General features: G+C 42.1%; 1 protein-coding gene across 1 annotated transcript; it reads right to left on the bottom strand.

Annotated features, from left to right (window-relative positions):
• Nucleotides 1–2,374: 2,374 nt before the first annotated feature.
• ZFP3 (ZFP3 zinc finger protein) lies at nt 2,375–14,710 on the bottom strand. The gene is made up of 2 exons (XM_019664938.1): nt 14,599–14,710; nt 2,375–5,210 (listed from the first exon to the last, which is right to left on the bottom strand). The coding sequence occupies exon 2, from the start codon at nt 5,200–5,202 to the stop codon at nt 3,691–3,693; it is 1,512 nt and encodes a 503-aa protein (XP_019520483.1). The 5' UTR covers nt 5,203–5,210; nt 14,599–14,710; the 3' UTR covers nt 2,375–3,690.
• Nucleotides 14,711–16,286: the final 1,576 nt, after the last annotated feature.

Raw genomic sequence — 16,286 nt, 5'->3', positions numbered from 1 at the left:
AATAATAATAATCTTAGACAATAATAAACACCAGCCCAGAAGTCTCAGTCATGAGGCGATTTAAAAATTAGACCATCCAGGGCTGGCCGAGTGGCGCGTTGGTTAAGAACTGGCTTGGGACGCCAGAGGGCCCCGGTTCAGATCCCACATATGAGGGCCAGTGACACTGCCCTCTACAGCCAAGATGCTGAACAACAGCTCAACCTGGACCTGGGCTACCCGTGAGTCGCCAGCGACGCGTAGGCTGCAGCCCCTGTGGCAGTGGGTTGCCATGGGCTATCATGTGTAGCCAGCAGCCAGCGTGAGCGGCCATCCAACAGCTGGTGACTGATCTGCCTCGTCCGGGAAGAGCGCAATGATGGTGCCAACTTGGGCCAGTGAAGCAACATCCTCAACTAGACTGAAGAACAAAAGGACAGCAACTTGTCTGTTCCAATTCCCCAATAAGAATCTTTTTTTAAAAATTAGACCATCCTGATGATCCAGAATAGCTTACATTGTTAATCATGAAACACACACACACACACACACATTGTCCAGTTATGAACGATAAAGGGTCTCACCAAGCAAGGCAAATCAAGGACAGAGTGAACAGCTTATGCAAAACCAGAAACTTACAGAGCACAACAAGTTGGGTGTTAACAGAGGGGTGAAACTTACAGGATAGGGACTGGCATACAAAGTCATGTTAGGACCATAATGCAACAACGTACTTTGAAATAATAAACTTTAGAAAGCCATCAAATCAGTAAAATTGTAAAGAAATATTTTATTTACCCAGTGTTAGTATACCAGTAAAACTGTTTAATTAAAAGATAAAAATGTACATGGACATAGCTACAAAATTCTGAAGGGTATTTTCTGGGTATTTAGGCAGGTCTTTGAGATTGTGAGGCCTGGTTTTTTAAATGGGTCTAAAATTTTTTAAATTCGTGTTTTCTTCTCTTCCTTGATAGAATTCTATTTGCATAAAATTTTGACGACCAGTCAAAATTATGGTCACATTTTGACTCCCGAGTAAATTGAGGAGAGAGGCAAACAAGGAAGAGACAGAAATATTTCTAACTGGGTGAGAGGTGGATAAGGGCAAGAAATGAGGTTACAGGATGTGTGTACAGTGAACACAGTGGAAATTTCATTCCCAGAATTCCTCTTGGGAAAGCACTAAGATGGTCACTTAATTGCCTTCTAATGTTCCAAGGAACAGGTTAACTAAAGGACCTTTTCTTTTGCTGAGCAGTGGGTTTAAGAAGGTAATTGATCTGGGGGCAAGGGAGTAGGGATTGGATATCTGGCAAGAAAAAAGGGGCTGAGGTGACTGAGCCATGACAGAGGGAGGACAAAGAGAAAAATCTTCAGGTGTGGTGTGGCCAACAAGGGACTTCTGAGAACAAAATGTCTAATAGTATGTGAACCCACTCCTCCAGCTCTTACACAACAGCATCTTCAGGAAAGTCCCTATTACTCATGGATGTGTTTGTCTGAGGGGATTCTTGGCAGGAGCATGAAGTGGTGATGGATTCTATGTCGAGGGGTGAATGTGGAAATAAAATATGAAAACACAGAAATTAGAAGATAAAGGGATAGGTGACATCCAGGTTTCAAGTGAGAAAGATATGGTCTGGGTATAATTCAATTTGAGCTTGAACAATGAATAAAGGAATGAGAGCACACTGCACTTGTAATCACCCTAATGAAAGAGGTAAGTCAAAGAACTACTAAGAGTTTGACTGCTAGAGGCAGAAGGGCCTGAAAGGATGTGGAAACTATGTGGAAATCGTACAAATCAACGGTTTATTTGTACAGACCTTTCCTCAAGTCAACAGGATGAACCTGGGAGAACATATATTGGGATACAGAATAAGCCCACTTGGTGGGTTTTGGCTGTGACTAGTTACATTTCTAAGGACATAATTTAAATCCATTATATTCCAATCCATTTAGCAATTAATAATACAAAATGTGCAAAGGATTTCAAGTAAGGCAGTAATGAATCTGCCTATCCACAGCACAGCATAGTGGTTAAGGGCATAGACCAGGGTTGGAGTCTTGGCTCTGGCACTTACCAGCTGTGTGATCATGGGTAAGTTACTTATGATCCCTCCTGCCCCTCCTCATCTTTTAAATTGGGGTAGAAGCACCCACATCATTGATGGTTGTGCAATTCTGAAAACCAACTAAAAAACATTCAACTCAACGCTTAAAACAGGTGAATTTTATGGTATGAATACTAAATAAAGCTGTTTGTATTTTCAGAGTACCTAGATCACAGAGATGCTGTGGAAATAAAAATGTAAACTGTCTGGCACATAGTAAACACTCAATAAATACTAGTGATTAGTATTAGTGTAATAAAGACAAGATTAAAGAACACTGAAGATTATAGAAAGTTGTATTTTTTAAAAAGAACCAAGGAACTATTGGGTTGGTTGAAACTTCGGAGATCAGTTAGTTCAACTCCCCTCGTTTTACAGGTGAGTAAACTAGGGACCAGCAGGTGAAGTGCCTTCTTCAAGGTCTAGCTGTAAGACCAGACCCTAAACCTGCTGGATCCCAATTAGTGCAATTCCCACTACCACCCAACTGCCTCAGAAACATGGACACTTCAAAAGTTAAGGATGTTTCCTCAAAGAAAAAAACACGGAACACAGAAAACTCAAGTAGAGATGCTGAAGAATTATAAGGCCAAGGGCAAACAGAGAAGAGGCCATCACATCCTGACCTATCAGCCCAGTGGGGTCCAGGTCATGAGAGCATAAGTGCTTCGGCAAGGAGGCCCTAGTCAGTCTGGTGAACCAACTCATCACTGTGGCCAGGTGCCTTGTGACAGTGAAGCTGCACAGTCCTCTCTGCTACTTCCTGACACAGGATCTGTCAGCAGCAGCAGGAGCTGGGGCCAAAGGTGAATGCAGTCGAGTTCTTGGGAGCAGTCAGTGTGAGCAGCCTGGAGTGAGGAATAGCTGCTAAAGAGCTGCTTCTCCCCATGCTGAGCAGTCTGGCCTCACATGTTTATTCCTGGCCCTGCTCATCAGCCCCTTTGGATTCTAAGGAACTTCACTTACAATCCTGTAAGTTGCCTGTCAGTCTCCTCCATCGTGGCACCCTCTTCAGATAAATGAGGAAACCTAGCAGATGTGGAACGACCCAAGCTTCCCGCTTCTTCATTAGTGCCGCCATCTTCTAACGGAACTTGACAGCATGTTTGGAAGACTTTGAAACTAATAAAAGCTTACTAAATTATTCCAATGCTAAATAGTGGACAAGAGAACAAGATATGTCTTCTAGGCTGCAACTTTCCAACATTTCAGGAATAACATTCAATGAGTCAACTCTCATTCTTAGGAGGTGGTGGAATCACATTCCTCCATTTTTCTTTAAGAGTAACAATTTAAGATAGATGGCTGGTATAGACCCCTAATGTAATGTGATCCACTAAGGGAGGAGAGAGGAAGGAAGGAAAAAGGGACAGAAAAGAATTATGGTTTTATGATTTAACTCAGTACATTGAAACTTCTCAATGAATAGTTCATAAAAGTGCCTCATCCTATTTGACCAACTGTTTAAATAAGAATCAGTACAAGGACAGAGGATATTTTGTCCATTCATTTGATCTCAGAACTTGGGGTGCAGATTATGAACAATAAGTCTGACTTTTCAGCTTTTCTATAGAAAGCTTTCCTATTTTGCAGATCATTCCATACAGTGGACACTTTGATGTCGGAGGAGGTGAGAGCTCCGGCTAAAGGTCTTCTGACACTCTTGGCATTCATAAGGCTTCTCTCCAGTGTGAATTCTCTGATGTATGATAAGTTGGGAATGCTGGCTGAATGTTTTCTCACACTCCTTACATTCATAAGGTTTCTCTCCAATGTGAATTTTCTGGTGGAGAAGCAGCTCCGAGTTATCCCAGAAGGTTCTTGCACATTCATTACACTGATGAGGTTTCTCTCCAGTATGAATTCTCTGGTGGACGATAAGGTGAGAGGTCCGCCTAAAAGCCTTTCCACACTCAAAGCACTCATAGGGTTTCTCTCCAGTGTGAATTCTCTCATGCCTAAGAAGTTCTGAGTTCCCCCTAAAAGCCTTCCCACATTCCTTACATACATAGGGCTTCTCACCAGTATGAATTCGAATATGTCTAATAATCTCTGAGTTCTGGCCAAAAGTTTTCCCACATTCATTACATTCATACGGTTTGTCCCCTGTATGAATTCTTTGATGCCGGATAAGCTCAGAACTCTGACCAAAGCCTTTCCCACATTCGTTACACAGGTATGGTTTTTCTCCAGTATGAATTTTCTGGTGTCTGATAAGGCCTGAGCTATGCTTGAAGGCTTTGCCACACTCACTGCATTCATGATATCTTTCTTCAGTATGAATTCTCTGATGCTGAATAAGCTGTGAGCTAACCCTAAAGGTCTTCCCACATTCATTACATTCATATGGTTTCTCTCCGGTGTGGATTCTCTGATGGAGAATAAGGGCTGAATTCTGACTGAAGGCTTTACCACATTCTTCACATTTATAAGGTCTTTCTCCAGTATGAATTCTATGATGGTGGATAAGATGTGAGCTCTGAATGAAGGCCTTTCCACATTCATTACAAGCAAAGGGCTTCTCTCCAGCATGAATTCTCAGGTGCCTGCGAAGGCTTGAGTTAGTTCCAAATGTTTTTCCACATTCTTTGCATTCAAAGGGTTTCTCTCCACTATGAACTCTCATATGCTGGATAAGATGTGAGTTCTGATTAAAGGCTTTCCCACATTCTTTACACGAATGAGGCTTTTCTCCCACAGAACTTCTCTGTGTTTTGTTAACTTCTAAATTCTCTATGAAGTTTTGGCCAGAGGTAGCAAATGTACTAACTGCCTCTGCTGTAGTATCTCCCTGATGTATAATCAGGTTTGAGCTGGGACTGAAGGCTCTCTCATTTTCATTATTCTCCTGGTCTTTCTCACTTGAGGGTGATTTCTTAAAGATAATCAACCCTGATGCAAAGTCTCTCTCCTGAGGAGACATCTGCTCCATAACTTCTTCTGTGGACTCTCTCGTATGCCCGTCCAACATGTCTTCTTCACATGCTGCTCCAAACTCATGAACCTGATAAACCACCTCTGGAGATTTTTCTAATGTTGCCCCAGGTGGCTCAGATTCTTCAGAAACTTCTTCCTTTGGAATTACCTCCTTGTTCTCAGTCCCCATCTCACAATCTGAAATGAGAGAGGGTAAGTATGTGAAATGGCTATTTCATATCTAAATGAAGCTAATGCTAGAGGATTATGCAGCTTTGACATGGTTCTGACAGCACTCATAAATAGTCTTGGTATCTGGTGAAATTGCAGGATGCTGCTGAAGGGAAATAGATTTAGGATTATGGTGGGTATGCTAAACAAACAGCAAGCAATGACTGAAAAGAGTGACAGGAATTATCAAAGGAAGAGATTTAAGGAGAGAAACAGGAAATGGATGGTATGATGCTGATAAAAGTTCATTAATATTAGCAGTGAGTTGAGACAGAACCTGAGGTTGGTAAAGAAAACATTTAGGGAAAATGATGGCTATATTAATAGATGAGGTATAGGAAAGATTGGGAGAAAGGGCAAAAAATGACTAATAACTCTGGAGTTTATAGAAATAACCAGAAAATGAGTAGCAAGAGGAACTATCCCTAGTCCAGTCCTGCAGTACTCTCCAGCTCTACACAACAGGGGATTGTCAAGGTACCCATTCAAAAGGTTACATGACTTAGCGCAGAAGTAACTACTCTTGGCTCCTTTATATTTGGATGAAGTAGGTTCTAACTTAATTTTCTCCCGATGGTAAGTAAATTGTATCAATTCCTACTTTTCTTTTCCTTACTGATTTGAAATGTCACCTATACCATAGTCTAAATGACCATATAAATCTGGGTTAATTTCCAGACTCCATTCAGTTCTATTGATCTGTATATTCCCTCTCTAATACCAAACTGTTCATCTTACTGTAGCTTTATTAAAATTTTAATATGTTAGAGAAAGTTCTCTCTTATTAGTCTTCTTTTTAAAATATGTCCAATTTTCATATATTTCTAAGTAAATTTTAATATAATTTTGCAAAATTTCCAAACTTATCCTGATTATTTATATATATATATATATATATATATATATATATATATATATATACACACACACATATATATATACACATACACACACACAATACTGTTGATTTTTACACCATTGTTAATACCAATATCCAATGTTGATCCTAATTTTGTAATTGGACCTTTTATAGAATTTTCTTAGTACTTTTATAGATCTTAAAGCCTATACTTTTTAAATCTCTAACTAGATTTAGTTAAAGATTTTTAGTTGTCTACCCCAATATCCATTCTTCCACACCTCATCAGCAACAGAATAATGAATTTATTTAGCACTGCAATGAGCCAGCTAAGGAAATAAATTCTCAGCCTTCTTTGCAGCTAGGTTTTGCCATGTGACCAACTTCTGGCCAACAAGACAGTAAGATGCAAATGAAAGAACATGGAACTTCTAGGAAGTCTCCTTAAGGGTAAGAGGATGCATTTCTTTACCCTCTTCTTCCACACTGTGCCTGGGGTATGAGCTGGTAGTTAGAGTGCCATCTTGAACCATGAGTACACCAGCACACCCTACGACGGAACCAGAGCTAGAAAGAACCTGGGTCCCTGATGACTCTATGGAGTTGCCACAGCAGCCCTGGAATGCCTGCCTCTGCACTTCTTTTATCTAAGAAAAAAATAAGCTTTTTCTTGCTCAAGCCATTATGGTTGTTTTTTTTTAATTGGGGAACTGGGGGAGGGGAACAGCATTGGGGAATCGGGGGAAGGGGAACAGACAAGTTGCTGTCTTTTTGTTCTTCAGTCTAGTTGTGGAGGATGTCACATCACTGGCCCATGTTGGTATTATCACTGTGCTCTTCCCAGGTGAGGCAGTTGCCCACCAGCCATTGGAAAGCCACTCACAGCGGCTCACAGCAGCTCACAAAAGTGCACGCCAGCTGCCCACCAGCCACACCGCAGCCTACGCAGTCCCTGGCGACTCACGGCAGCCCAGCTCCAGGTCGAGCTGTTGTTCACCATCTTAGCTGTAGAGGGCAGCGTCACTGGCCCTCATATGTGGGATCCAAACTGGGGTCCTGCTGCTCAGAGTTTGTGTCCCAAGTCAACTCCTAACCAACACGCCTCTCGGCCGGCCCATGGTTTTTTTTTTATTTATCAAGCCAAACCTATTCCTAAATGGTACAATGGACACAGGGATTTATTTAGCTGTCCCAGAGAAGTAACGTCCAAATGCTGAGAGAATAAGCCTGGCCTCTGTTCAGGTAGTAAGCAACCTGGAGCTGACACTGAAGAGGCCCCTTGCCTAAGCCAGTGCACTTCTGTACTACAGCAAATCTGAGGACTGTAATCCTCCTATCAGTAAAAGTATTAACTGTGGAAGGTGATTTTCAAGGGGGGAATGGGCAGCTATGGGACTTTATCCTTTAGAAAATGCAGAGTTATAGAATGGTTTTTAAGTCAAGAAGTGACTTGGTCCATTGTCAGACTAGCATTTCAGGTAGATGCACACTAGTAGCTATTTAATGGCTGAACTAGAAAGCAGTATGCCTGAACATCGAGCGATCAGTTAGAAGGTTGATGCAGTCATCAAGGCAAGGGGTGATAAAATCTAACTAGGGCAACAGTAGTACTGGGAATGAAGAAGAGACATACTAGAGAAATATTTAAGATGACAAATTCTGTAAGATTTGGTGCATGACTGGATATAGGTATAAAGAAGAGGGAGGAATCAAAAGTGGTACCTAGATCTCTCTTTATTTGTGGAATGCTAATTAGATGGATAGTGGTAGCACCGAGCTTGGGAACACTGGAGGAGTAGCTAGTTTAGAAAGGAAGATGATAGATGAGCTCTGTTTTGGACTCAGAAGAATTTCAAGGAGTCCATATAGAGGTATCAAGGAATCAGTCAAAATATATTGTCTAAAGCTTAGAGCAGTCAGGACTAGAGATACAGACTTGAGAGTACTCAGCATAGATGGTAATGAGTATAGTGTGAGAACTGTCAGGTATACTGAGGACAGAAACCTAAAAAGCCAAAGCTAACATTTAAGAGTACTCCAAACAAACTGATGGTTACTAGATGGGAAGAGAGTTGGGAGGCTAGGTGAGAAAGGTGAAGGGATTAAGAAGTACAAATTGATAGTTACAAAATAGTCATGTGGATATAAAGTACAGTATCAGGAATATGGTCAATAATGTAAAAACTATGTATAGTGTCAGATGGGTACTAGACTTATCAGGGTGATCACTTCATCAATGATATAAATGTCTAACCAATATGTTGAACACCTGAAACTAATATAATATTGAATGTCAACTATAATTTTAAAAAAATAGTCACAGGGATATAAAGTACAGCATAGGGAATACAGTTAATAATATTGTAATAACTGTGTACAATGTCAGATGGGTAATAGACTTATTGGGGTTACCACTTTGTGAGGTATATAAATGTCCAATCACTATGTTGTTTTGTACACCAGAAACTAATAAAAAAATTTTTTAAAGAAAAAGAAAAAAATATCATTTGACAATAAATGTGAAGGTTTATTTCTGGTCTCTGAGTGCTATTCCATGGTCATACGTCTGGATGTATGTCTGTTCAAAGGTCAGAACCACTGTCTTGATTACTCTGGTTTTACAATAAATTTTAAAACTGGGAAGTCTGAGTCTTCTAATTTTGTTCTTCCATTTCAAGATTGTTTAGGTTATTCTGGGCCCTTGGAATTTCCATACAAATTTTAGGATTAACTTGTCAACTTCTGCACAGAAGACAGCTGGAGTTTTCATAAGGATTAAGTTGAATCTGTAGATCAATTTGGGAGTATTACCATCTTAACAATAAGTCTTCCAATCCATGAACATGGGATCCTTCCATTTACTAAGGCCTTCCTTAATTTTTCAACACTATTTTGTAAGTTTTATGAGTATAACTCTTGTGCTGCTTCTTTGGTTAAATTTATTCCTATTTTGTTATTTTAGATATTATAAATGGGATTGTTTTCTTAATTTTGTTTTTTGGTTATTGCTAGACTATAGAAATACTTTATTTCTAAATTTATTTTGTACCCTACAATTTTGTGTGTGAGTCACACTTTCTTGCATCATTGTATGTCTCAATTAAAAAAAAAAAGAGTACTCCAATTATCTTCCATCTTGCTACCTTTCTCCATCCTGCTCTCTGCCCTAGATGGCTAACCTATACAGTACACATCAACAGGCCCTGTGGCTTCTAGTTGTGTTCCACCAATGGGGCGACCCAGCAGGAGGCTGGAAGTAGGGAGGAGAGTAAGGTCAGAGAATTTATTCTTCTGGTTCCTTCCTATAAGATCACCTTGGGCTGCTGGTCTCCCTCAATTGAAGGTCATTACTCCTCTCAAGAAGTCTATCCTATTCAATAGTCTCAACAATTGAGTTTTAGTAACCTCTCCTCTGTTCTGTCTCTTCTGACCCAGGACTTCATTGTTGCCAGCCTCAGGTCCCTCAACACCCACACCTATATCATTTATAATTAACCTCTTTGCAAATAAACCATCCTCAAATTCTAATTTGAGTGAAGTATCCGTTTCCTGTTAGGACCTTAATAATAAAGGGGTGGATGGAAGAAGAGAAACCTGCTAAGAAGAGAAAGAATGGTGAAGTAGGAGACCAGAATACAGTGTCATAGAAGTCACCAGGACAATGGCAGAGGGAATTAAAAAGTGTCACATGCAGTTGAGAGATCCAATAGAATAAGAACTGGGAAACATCTACTGGGACAATGAGGTAGTCACCGTTGACCTATGAGAACAGATTCAGTGGAATGACAGGAGCAGAAGCCAGGTGACAGTGTGCTGATTAGTAAATTTGCTGCTTCTTTCAAAAAATGTAGATGAAAAAAAAAGGACCAAGACAGGCAGTCGCATGAGAGGTCAAAGAAGGATTTTCTCTGATGGGGAAGCTTTGAATATGTTTATATTAGAAGAGATGGTGTGAGTAGAATGACAGGGGTTAAAAGGGGGGGGGGAATGAGATTACTAAAGAAATGAAGACCCTGAGAGGAGGGAGAGACTGGGGTCAAGTGGTGAGGGAAGGGGAAAGTGGCGATTTTGGGGTGACCTTCGTACAGCCCTTTCTCTGTATCCAGCCTCCGGTCACCCCCAGGATGCTGGTTACTACCACCATCCTACCCTGGGGCCTCTCTAGTTACTCATCAGTGGAGCCCTGGTAATGCCCTCCCCCCACCCCCACCCCAGACAGCTGGGAGGAATCTGATCTCTTACTGGAGTTCTGAAGTCCTGGAAGATCTTTGTGTTACCCCTCAAAATAACCTGAAATTTTCTTCAGGGTATCCCTCCCCCCTTCCCCCCACCCCCCATCAGCATCTTCTCCAATTTTCCCATGGAGTAAGGGCAGGCACCCAAATGCTGGATTTCTCATATTTGTTGAAATTTTTGAAAATTATAGATAATACGTATCTACATAATTGTAAAGATTCATTGTAGAGAATTTAGCTATCTTCTTCATCCATGGCACCATTTGAGTTGGGAAATACTGTCTTAAATTAATTTCCCTCTAATATGCGACCAAGAACAAATTCCACAAGCTGGTATTTCAGTCCCTATCTATTCCAACCCCCTCTCTGGCCTTTCCTTTTCACCTTCGTCTCTCCTACAGTTATTACTTTTTCCATCATCTAACTCTATACAAAGTTATCATTCATAGAACCTCCATCTGTACCACACCATAATGGAAAATCACTTGTCCACAGTAAAACAAGATACAAAAGTTGAGTATGTACCTATCCCCAACTTCAAGATCTGGTTCAAAATCCAAATCCCAAAAGTCTTCCCCAATTAAATTTGACCCCCTCTGACCGTTCTTTTACTTTGCATTCTGCCAGTGACACCATATGAATGCCATTTGTTAAATACTGCTTTATAGGTACCTACCTTCTCATATCAAAGCCAATCTCCATTTGGTCGATTTTCCCAGAGGCATAGCCACACATTAGACCTCATCCTCATATGGATATCCTCCATTACTCATTGTCTAAATTCACATTTCCAAGCATAATTTCCTATTTTTCTGTTTCTCACTTCTTTACTTTCCTAAATCTGAAATTAGCTGTTTCTGGAAAGAGAGAAGGTGGAGGTGCCACCTGAGGAGGAGGTTGATGACTCTTCATCCTCAGTCTGGGGATGACAAGCAAACCTCTACCGGGGTCTCCACAGTTCAGAAAAGAGTCTTCAACTCTGCAGACCTGGATTTGTTTTTTTCAATGCACCTAGAGCAGCCTCAGAAAGCCTCATTCACAAAATGCTGATGCATAAACCAAATTCCCACCAATTAATTAACAAAGAGAAATAAAACTTTGAAAGGACCACACTGCCTAGATGGGAAGCCACATAAAACCCTGAAAATTGTTTAGTAGGCTTGTAATCATGGCAAGATGTTTTTTGTTTTGTTTTTTGATGAATGGTTCTTAAATAATGATTCTTGGCCCGGAACTAGGCTAGACGCATAAGAGTCAACTAGGAAATCTGTTTAAAATACTAGTTTCTAGGTCCCACCTCAGAATTCTCAGAATCAGAATCTCCAGGGGTGGACCAAGGGATCTGTAATTTTAACAAGTGGCCCCAGGTGATTCTGATGCCCCCACCAAGTTTGGAAACCTCTGTGTTACATAGTCTTAAAGGCTGAAGTTATCACACACTCATTCTAGTAAATCCATCTCTACCCAAGGTCTGGTCTACCAAGTAGCTGAGCACATGTATGAAGCAGGATTATAAATACATTACCAGTTCTTGCTCTGAATTCATTTTTCCTACCCTCCATCTTGACTGCACCTCCCCTTCCCTAAACTGAGAGCAGACAGGGAAGATATAATACAATTGACTAGATCCCCCTTTTGAGTTAAAATTCACATTTCCATTATGCTTATCAGACTGACCCTAGTTACTATGACTGGACCTGAGTTTGCCCAAATTGCCTAACTCAGAGTTTATAACAATTTCCTGTGATAGCAGTATCACTTAATCCTTTGAACTTACCTGCTGAAGATCACATTGTAATTTGCAGTAAAAAAATATTAAATAATCGATCAGCTGAGAGTCTTATTTGGTCTTTTTAAAATTTTGTTGAAAGCAAACATTAGAACTTGAGTTACAAAAGGTCCAAGAATCATTTACTCCCTCAACAAATTGTCTCTTTGTGTGGCAAATTTTCTCCACCCCAGAGTGAAACAACCATAGTAAAATAAAGGAGGGCACGGGTGAGAGTGTGTTTTTCTTTTGTAAAGGAGGAAAAGAGCAATTGTGAAAGAGGAGGTAGGAAAAGAGAAAGCTATAGACCACAGGCCCATTCTCAAGCAGATCAGTGGTAAGCAAGGGTAAATATTGAAATCAAAGATCTAGAAATTTGGGGAATATAATTAATAATGTTGTAAATATTTTGCAGGGTGTCAGATGGTCACATGTCTTGTTAGGGAACCACTTCATGGATGGTGTAGAGGCTTGACCACTGCACTTTACACCTGAAGCTGACATTCAATAATATTGTATGTTAACTATAATTTAATATATATATATATATATATATATTATATATATATATATATATATATATATATAGTCACAGGATGTGGGGAGTGGAGTCAATGGAATTGTGATAGATATGTATGACATGGGGGGAGGGGAGTGGGCGGTGGATTGGTGGAGGGAGGTTGTCACTTTGTGAGGGATAAAAAGTATAAAAAAAAAAAAAAAAAAGATCTAGAAATTGATCTTTATTCAACAATCCACACGCCCACAGACATTATAGAAAGTGTTTGTGTACCCCCTCTATGTACTTCAGCGTGAAGACTACTGCACTACAGCATTCTGGGCAGAGAATGGGGTAAGCAAAGCCTCAGGGAGCGGGAAGTACAGGAGGAATAAGAAAAGGAACAGAGAAAACATTCTAACTTCAGTGTAGCATGTGCAGAGTTGGGGTAGATAAGAGAGAAGTGAGGATGCACTAACATTTTGAATAATGATGGAGAGTAATGATGAGCACTTACTATGTGCTGTGTGCTAAGCAATTTATAGACAATATCTTGTTAAGCCCTCACAACCTCCTTATGAGACAAGTATGCTGGAAAGCATCAGTGTGAGGCGGAGCCAACTGGCATGCTTTCCTGTCTTTCTCCAGCAACACTTTTGACAACCCCAGAGCAGGCTGGGAATCTGGGGATATGTGTGGTGGAGGAATAAGGGAGTGAGGGACTTGAGGATATTAGCCAGGACATAGTTGAAATGACTAAGTGAAATAGGGAGGCAAATGAAGTGGGGGGAAGGAAGGAAGAGTCTGTAAGGAACAGAATACAAATTAAACACTAAGCCAGCTTGAGTTGTATTCTGTTAATACAACTGATATTTTAACTGATACAAATACTTTCCCTTAACCTCTGAAAGGCCAGGTCCTACCAAATACTCAATAACTAGCACAAGAATCACCTCCTCCCCAAAGTCTTCACTAACACGTGCAGGTGGGAGGTTCTCTCTTGGTCCTCTGACCCAGCATTTCACTCACCTCTTTCTTTGTATTATAGTTATCATGTTGCTTCCTGTTCATTCATTGCTCCTTAAGCCCTACAGAATAAAAACTTAACATGGCTCATAACGCCCTTCTGGTCAGGCCCCAGTCTCCCTTCCCATCTCCCATTCCACCCTCTCCAATGACTGTTGGAAGCTGCAGTCATGCTCAGGGTCCTGCCATGCAAATACTTCCTATTCTTGAGCCTAGAACGGTGTCTGACACATAGCTGATAACAATAACTATTTGTAAAAAATAAGGTCCTTCTCCCAGTCTGGATGATATTTAATTTAAAGCACTGTTATCCTCCTTTCCTCTGTTCTCCCCCTAGTTCCCACAATTAAGAAAGCTCTATTACCTGTCTCCTTTCCATAAATAGTCATACACCAATATCCTGTCTGCCAGCACATGGCACAATCTGCCACGGCGGCCTTCAGTTTTTGACACCGCTCGTCACTTCATCCCCGCAGTTTACTTAGGAATGGTATGTCAGAGAAAATCACAGCTTCCACTGGCCCCCAGTCGGGACCGAAGAAGGGAGTGTCCCTGCTTCTCCCGCCCCCGCGGCTAACAGGCACGGAACCAGAGCGAAGATGGATCCTGGCACAGTGTTCAGTCTAAGCAATTTATAGACAATATTTTGTTAAACCCTCACAACCTCCTTATGAGACAAGTATGCTGGAAAGCATCAGTGTGAGGAGGAGCCCGTTGGCATGCTTTCCCGTCTTTCTCCAGCAACGCTTTGGACAGCCCCAGGGCAGGCTGGGTATCTGGGGAGATGTGTGGTGTTAGAAAGAGTGCAGGTGGGAAATGGAGGCCCGTGGTGATCATCAAGTCCAAGGTCACACAGCGAACCCGGGTCAGGAACAGGCCTAAACGTTGGCTTTCTGCTCCGCTCGCGGGCCGGGGAGTCAGGAGCCCAGCGCCCTCCTCCCTCCCGCGGGGACAGAATGAGGTCTCACCGCAAGCTGCTACAGTACCACACTCGCTCCGCTCGGGTTCCCGGCGCCGCTCCGATTGCTTGCACAAAACCCGCGGCTGTTGTCTTGGTTTCACGGGCGACAGGCATCGGCTACTTCCGGTACCCGGGCGACACTCCAGCCAATCAGCGCGCGCCGCACTCCGCTGGAGGAACAGGTGGTTCGCATGCCAATGCTTCCTCCCCTTTTCCAGCGTTGCTTTATGCGGGTTCTCTCCCTAACCTGAACGCCATCTCGCCACTGTCTGCCAAAGCCGCTCCGTGGAGTGGCCCTGTGCACCCAGTGATGCCCACTTTAGCCCCAGGATCACTAACGAACTGGGTCCTCCGCGTTTCCTAGAACGGCTCCAGGGATGCACTTCCGCCGTACGACCGGACGCTCTGCGCACTGGTATCTCTCCCCGAGCATTGACCTGGGCTTCAGGAATGGGGATTTGGCTTTGTTTTCTTGTGGGGCAGGGATTGTGGGACCTCCTTAACTCCTCCAACCGGCCTCCCTTATCCTGTCACTTCCTTCCCTGAGCTCCATGAGTCTGGTAAACACAGACTCCTAGATCCCAGGAAGAAGCCCGTCAATTGCTGGGGACGAAGGGAGACCTGCTCGGAGGTCATGGTGGGCTTACTGGAGGGAGGGAGTGATGTTTGGGCTGAAATCTGAAGGTTGAGTGGGAATTACCCAAATTAATTGTGAGGGGGCGAGCGGTTCGGACAATGGGAACAGTATTCTATGATAGCCTTCTTATTTCTTGAACAAGCTTGGCCCATCGAGCCTCATAACCTTTGAACTTGTTACCTTACTTCCTCTGCCCTTCCTTTACACAACAAAATTATTGTTATTCAGGGCTCAATTCAAAGGTAACTATGTTGAAGAAGCCTTCCATCCTCAAACTACACTACCCCTCCCAAATATCAATTACAGGGAAGGACTATGATTGGTCTTGCTTGGGTCTGGTGCTCACCCTTGGGCCAATCATTGTATTCAGGGGAAAGGGATAGTAGGATTAGCCAAGTCTGGGTCACGAGCCCCAGTTGGAGGAGCTGGCTTCTCTTTTTACCTCACCATAATCCTGTGGAATAGGGAAGGGAGTGAATAGTCTCAGAAAGGGGAATTGTGTATACATATCCAGTTCACAACCTAGCAGAAAACTTTTGAGTTCATCATTGGGATTAGGCCCTAGACTCTAAGGTCCATCACTTTAGCCACTCTCACACTAATATCCTTAACTCTTTTTGCCCTACGGTCTGCAACTCTCCAGGAAGTTTGTTAGCCCTGGGTCAGTTGACATGTCCATTGTTTTCTTGCCCAGGCTGCTAATAACTAGTGGGAATGAATATGCACTTGGAAAAGAGCCCCGAGATAAATGTATGCTTTCTACTTACCAGCAGTCTTTCACTGCTGCCCAGAAATAAATCATTTTGTTTCACTAGTCAGCTTGCTGACCATTTTCCTCTATTGCTATTTTAACCTTTCCATTCTGCTCAAACCCTGATCCAAGAGAAGTCAATTACCATCACAATTCAGTGCCAGCTACATTCATCCCAAGGAAAGATGCCCAGACTACAAAAGTATCCTGCCTCGGAACCAAGAGTAAGAGACATTTGTTTCTTCTGACTTTTATCTAGTGCACCTGCATAAATGGGCATCTGGCTCACGAACCTAGAGCAGTGATT

This window comes from Hipposideros armiger, unplaced genomic scaffold (assembly GCF_001890085.2).
Source record: "Hipposideros armiger isolate ML-2016 unplaced genomic scaffold, ASM189008v1 scaffold_431, whole genome shotgun sequence".
Classification (NCBI taxonomy): domain Eukaryota; kingdom Metazoa; phylum Chordata; class Mammalia; order Chiroptera; family Hipposideridae; genus Hipposideros; species Hipposideros armiger.
The sequence above is the reverse complement of the archived record's forward strand: the minus strand, read 5'-3'. Positions and strand labels throughout refer to the sequence as shown.

Coding starts and splice junctions, on each gene's coding strand:
- ZFP3 (XM_019664938.1), bottom strand. CDS start 5,202: ATGGGGACTGAGAACAAGGAGGTAATTCCAAAGGAAGAAGTTTCTGAA.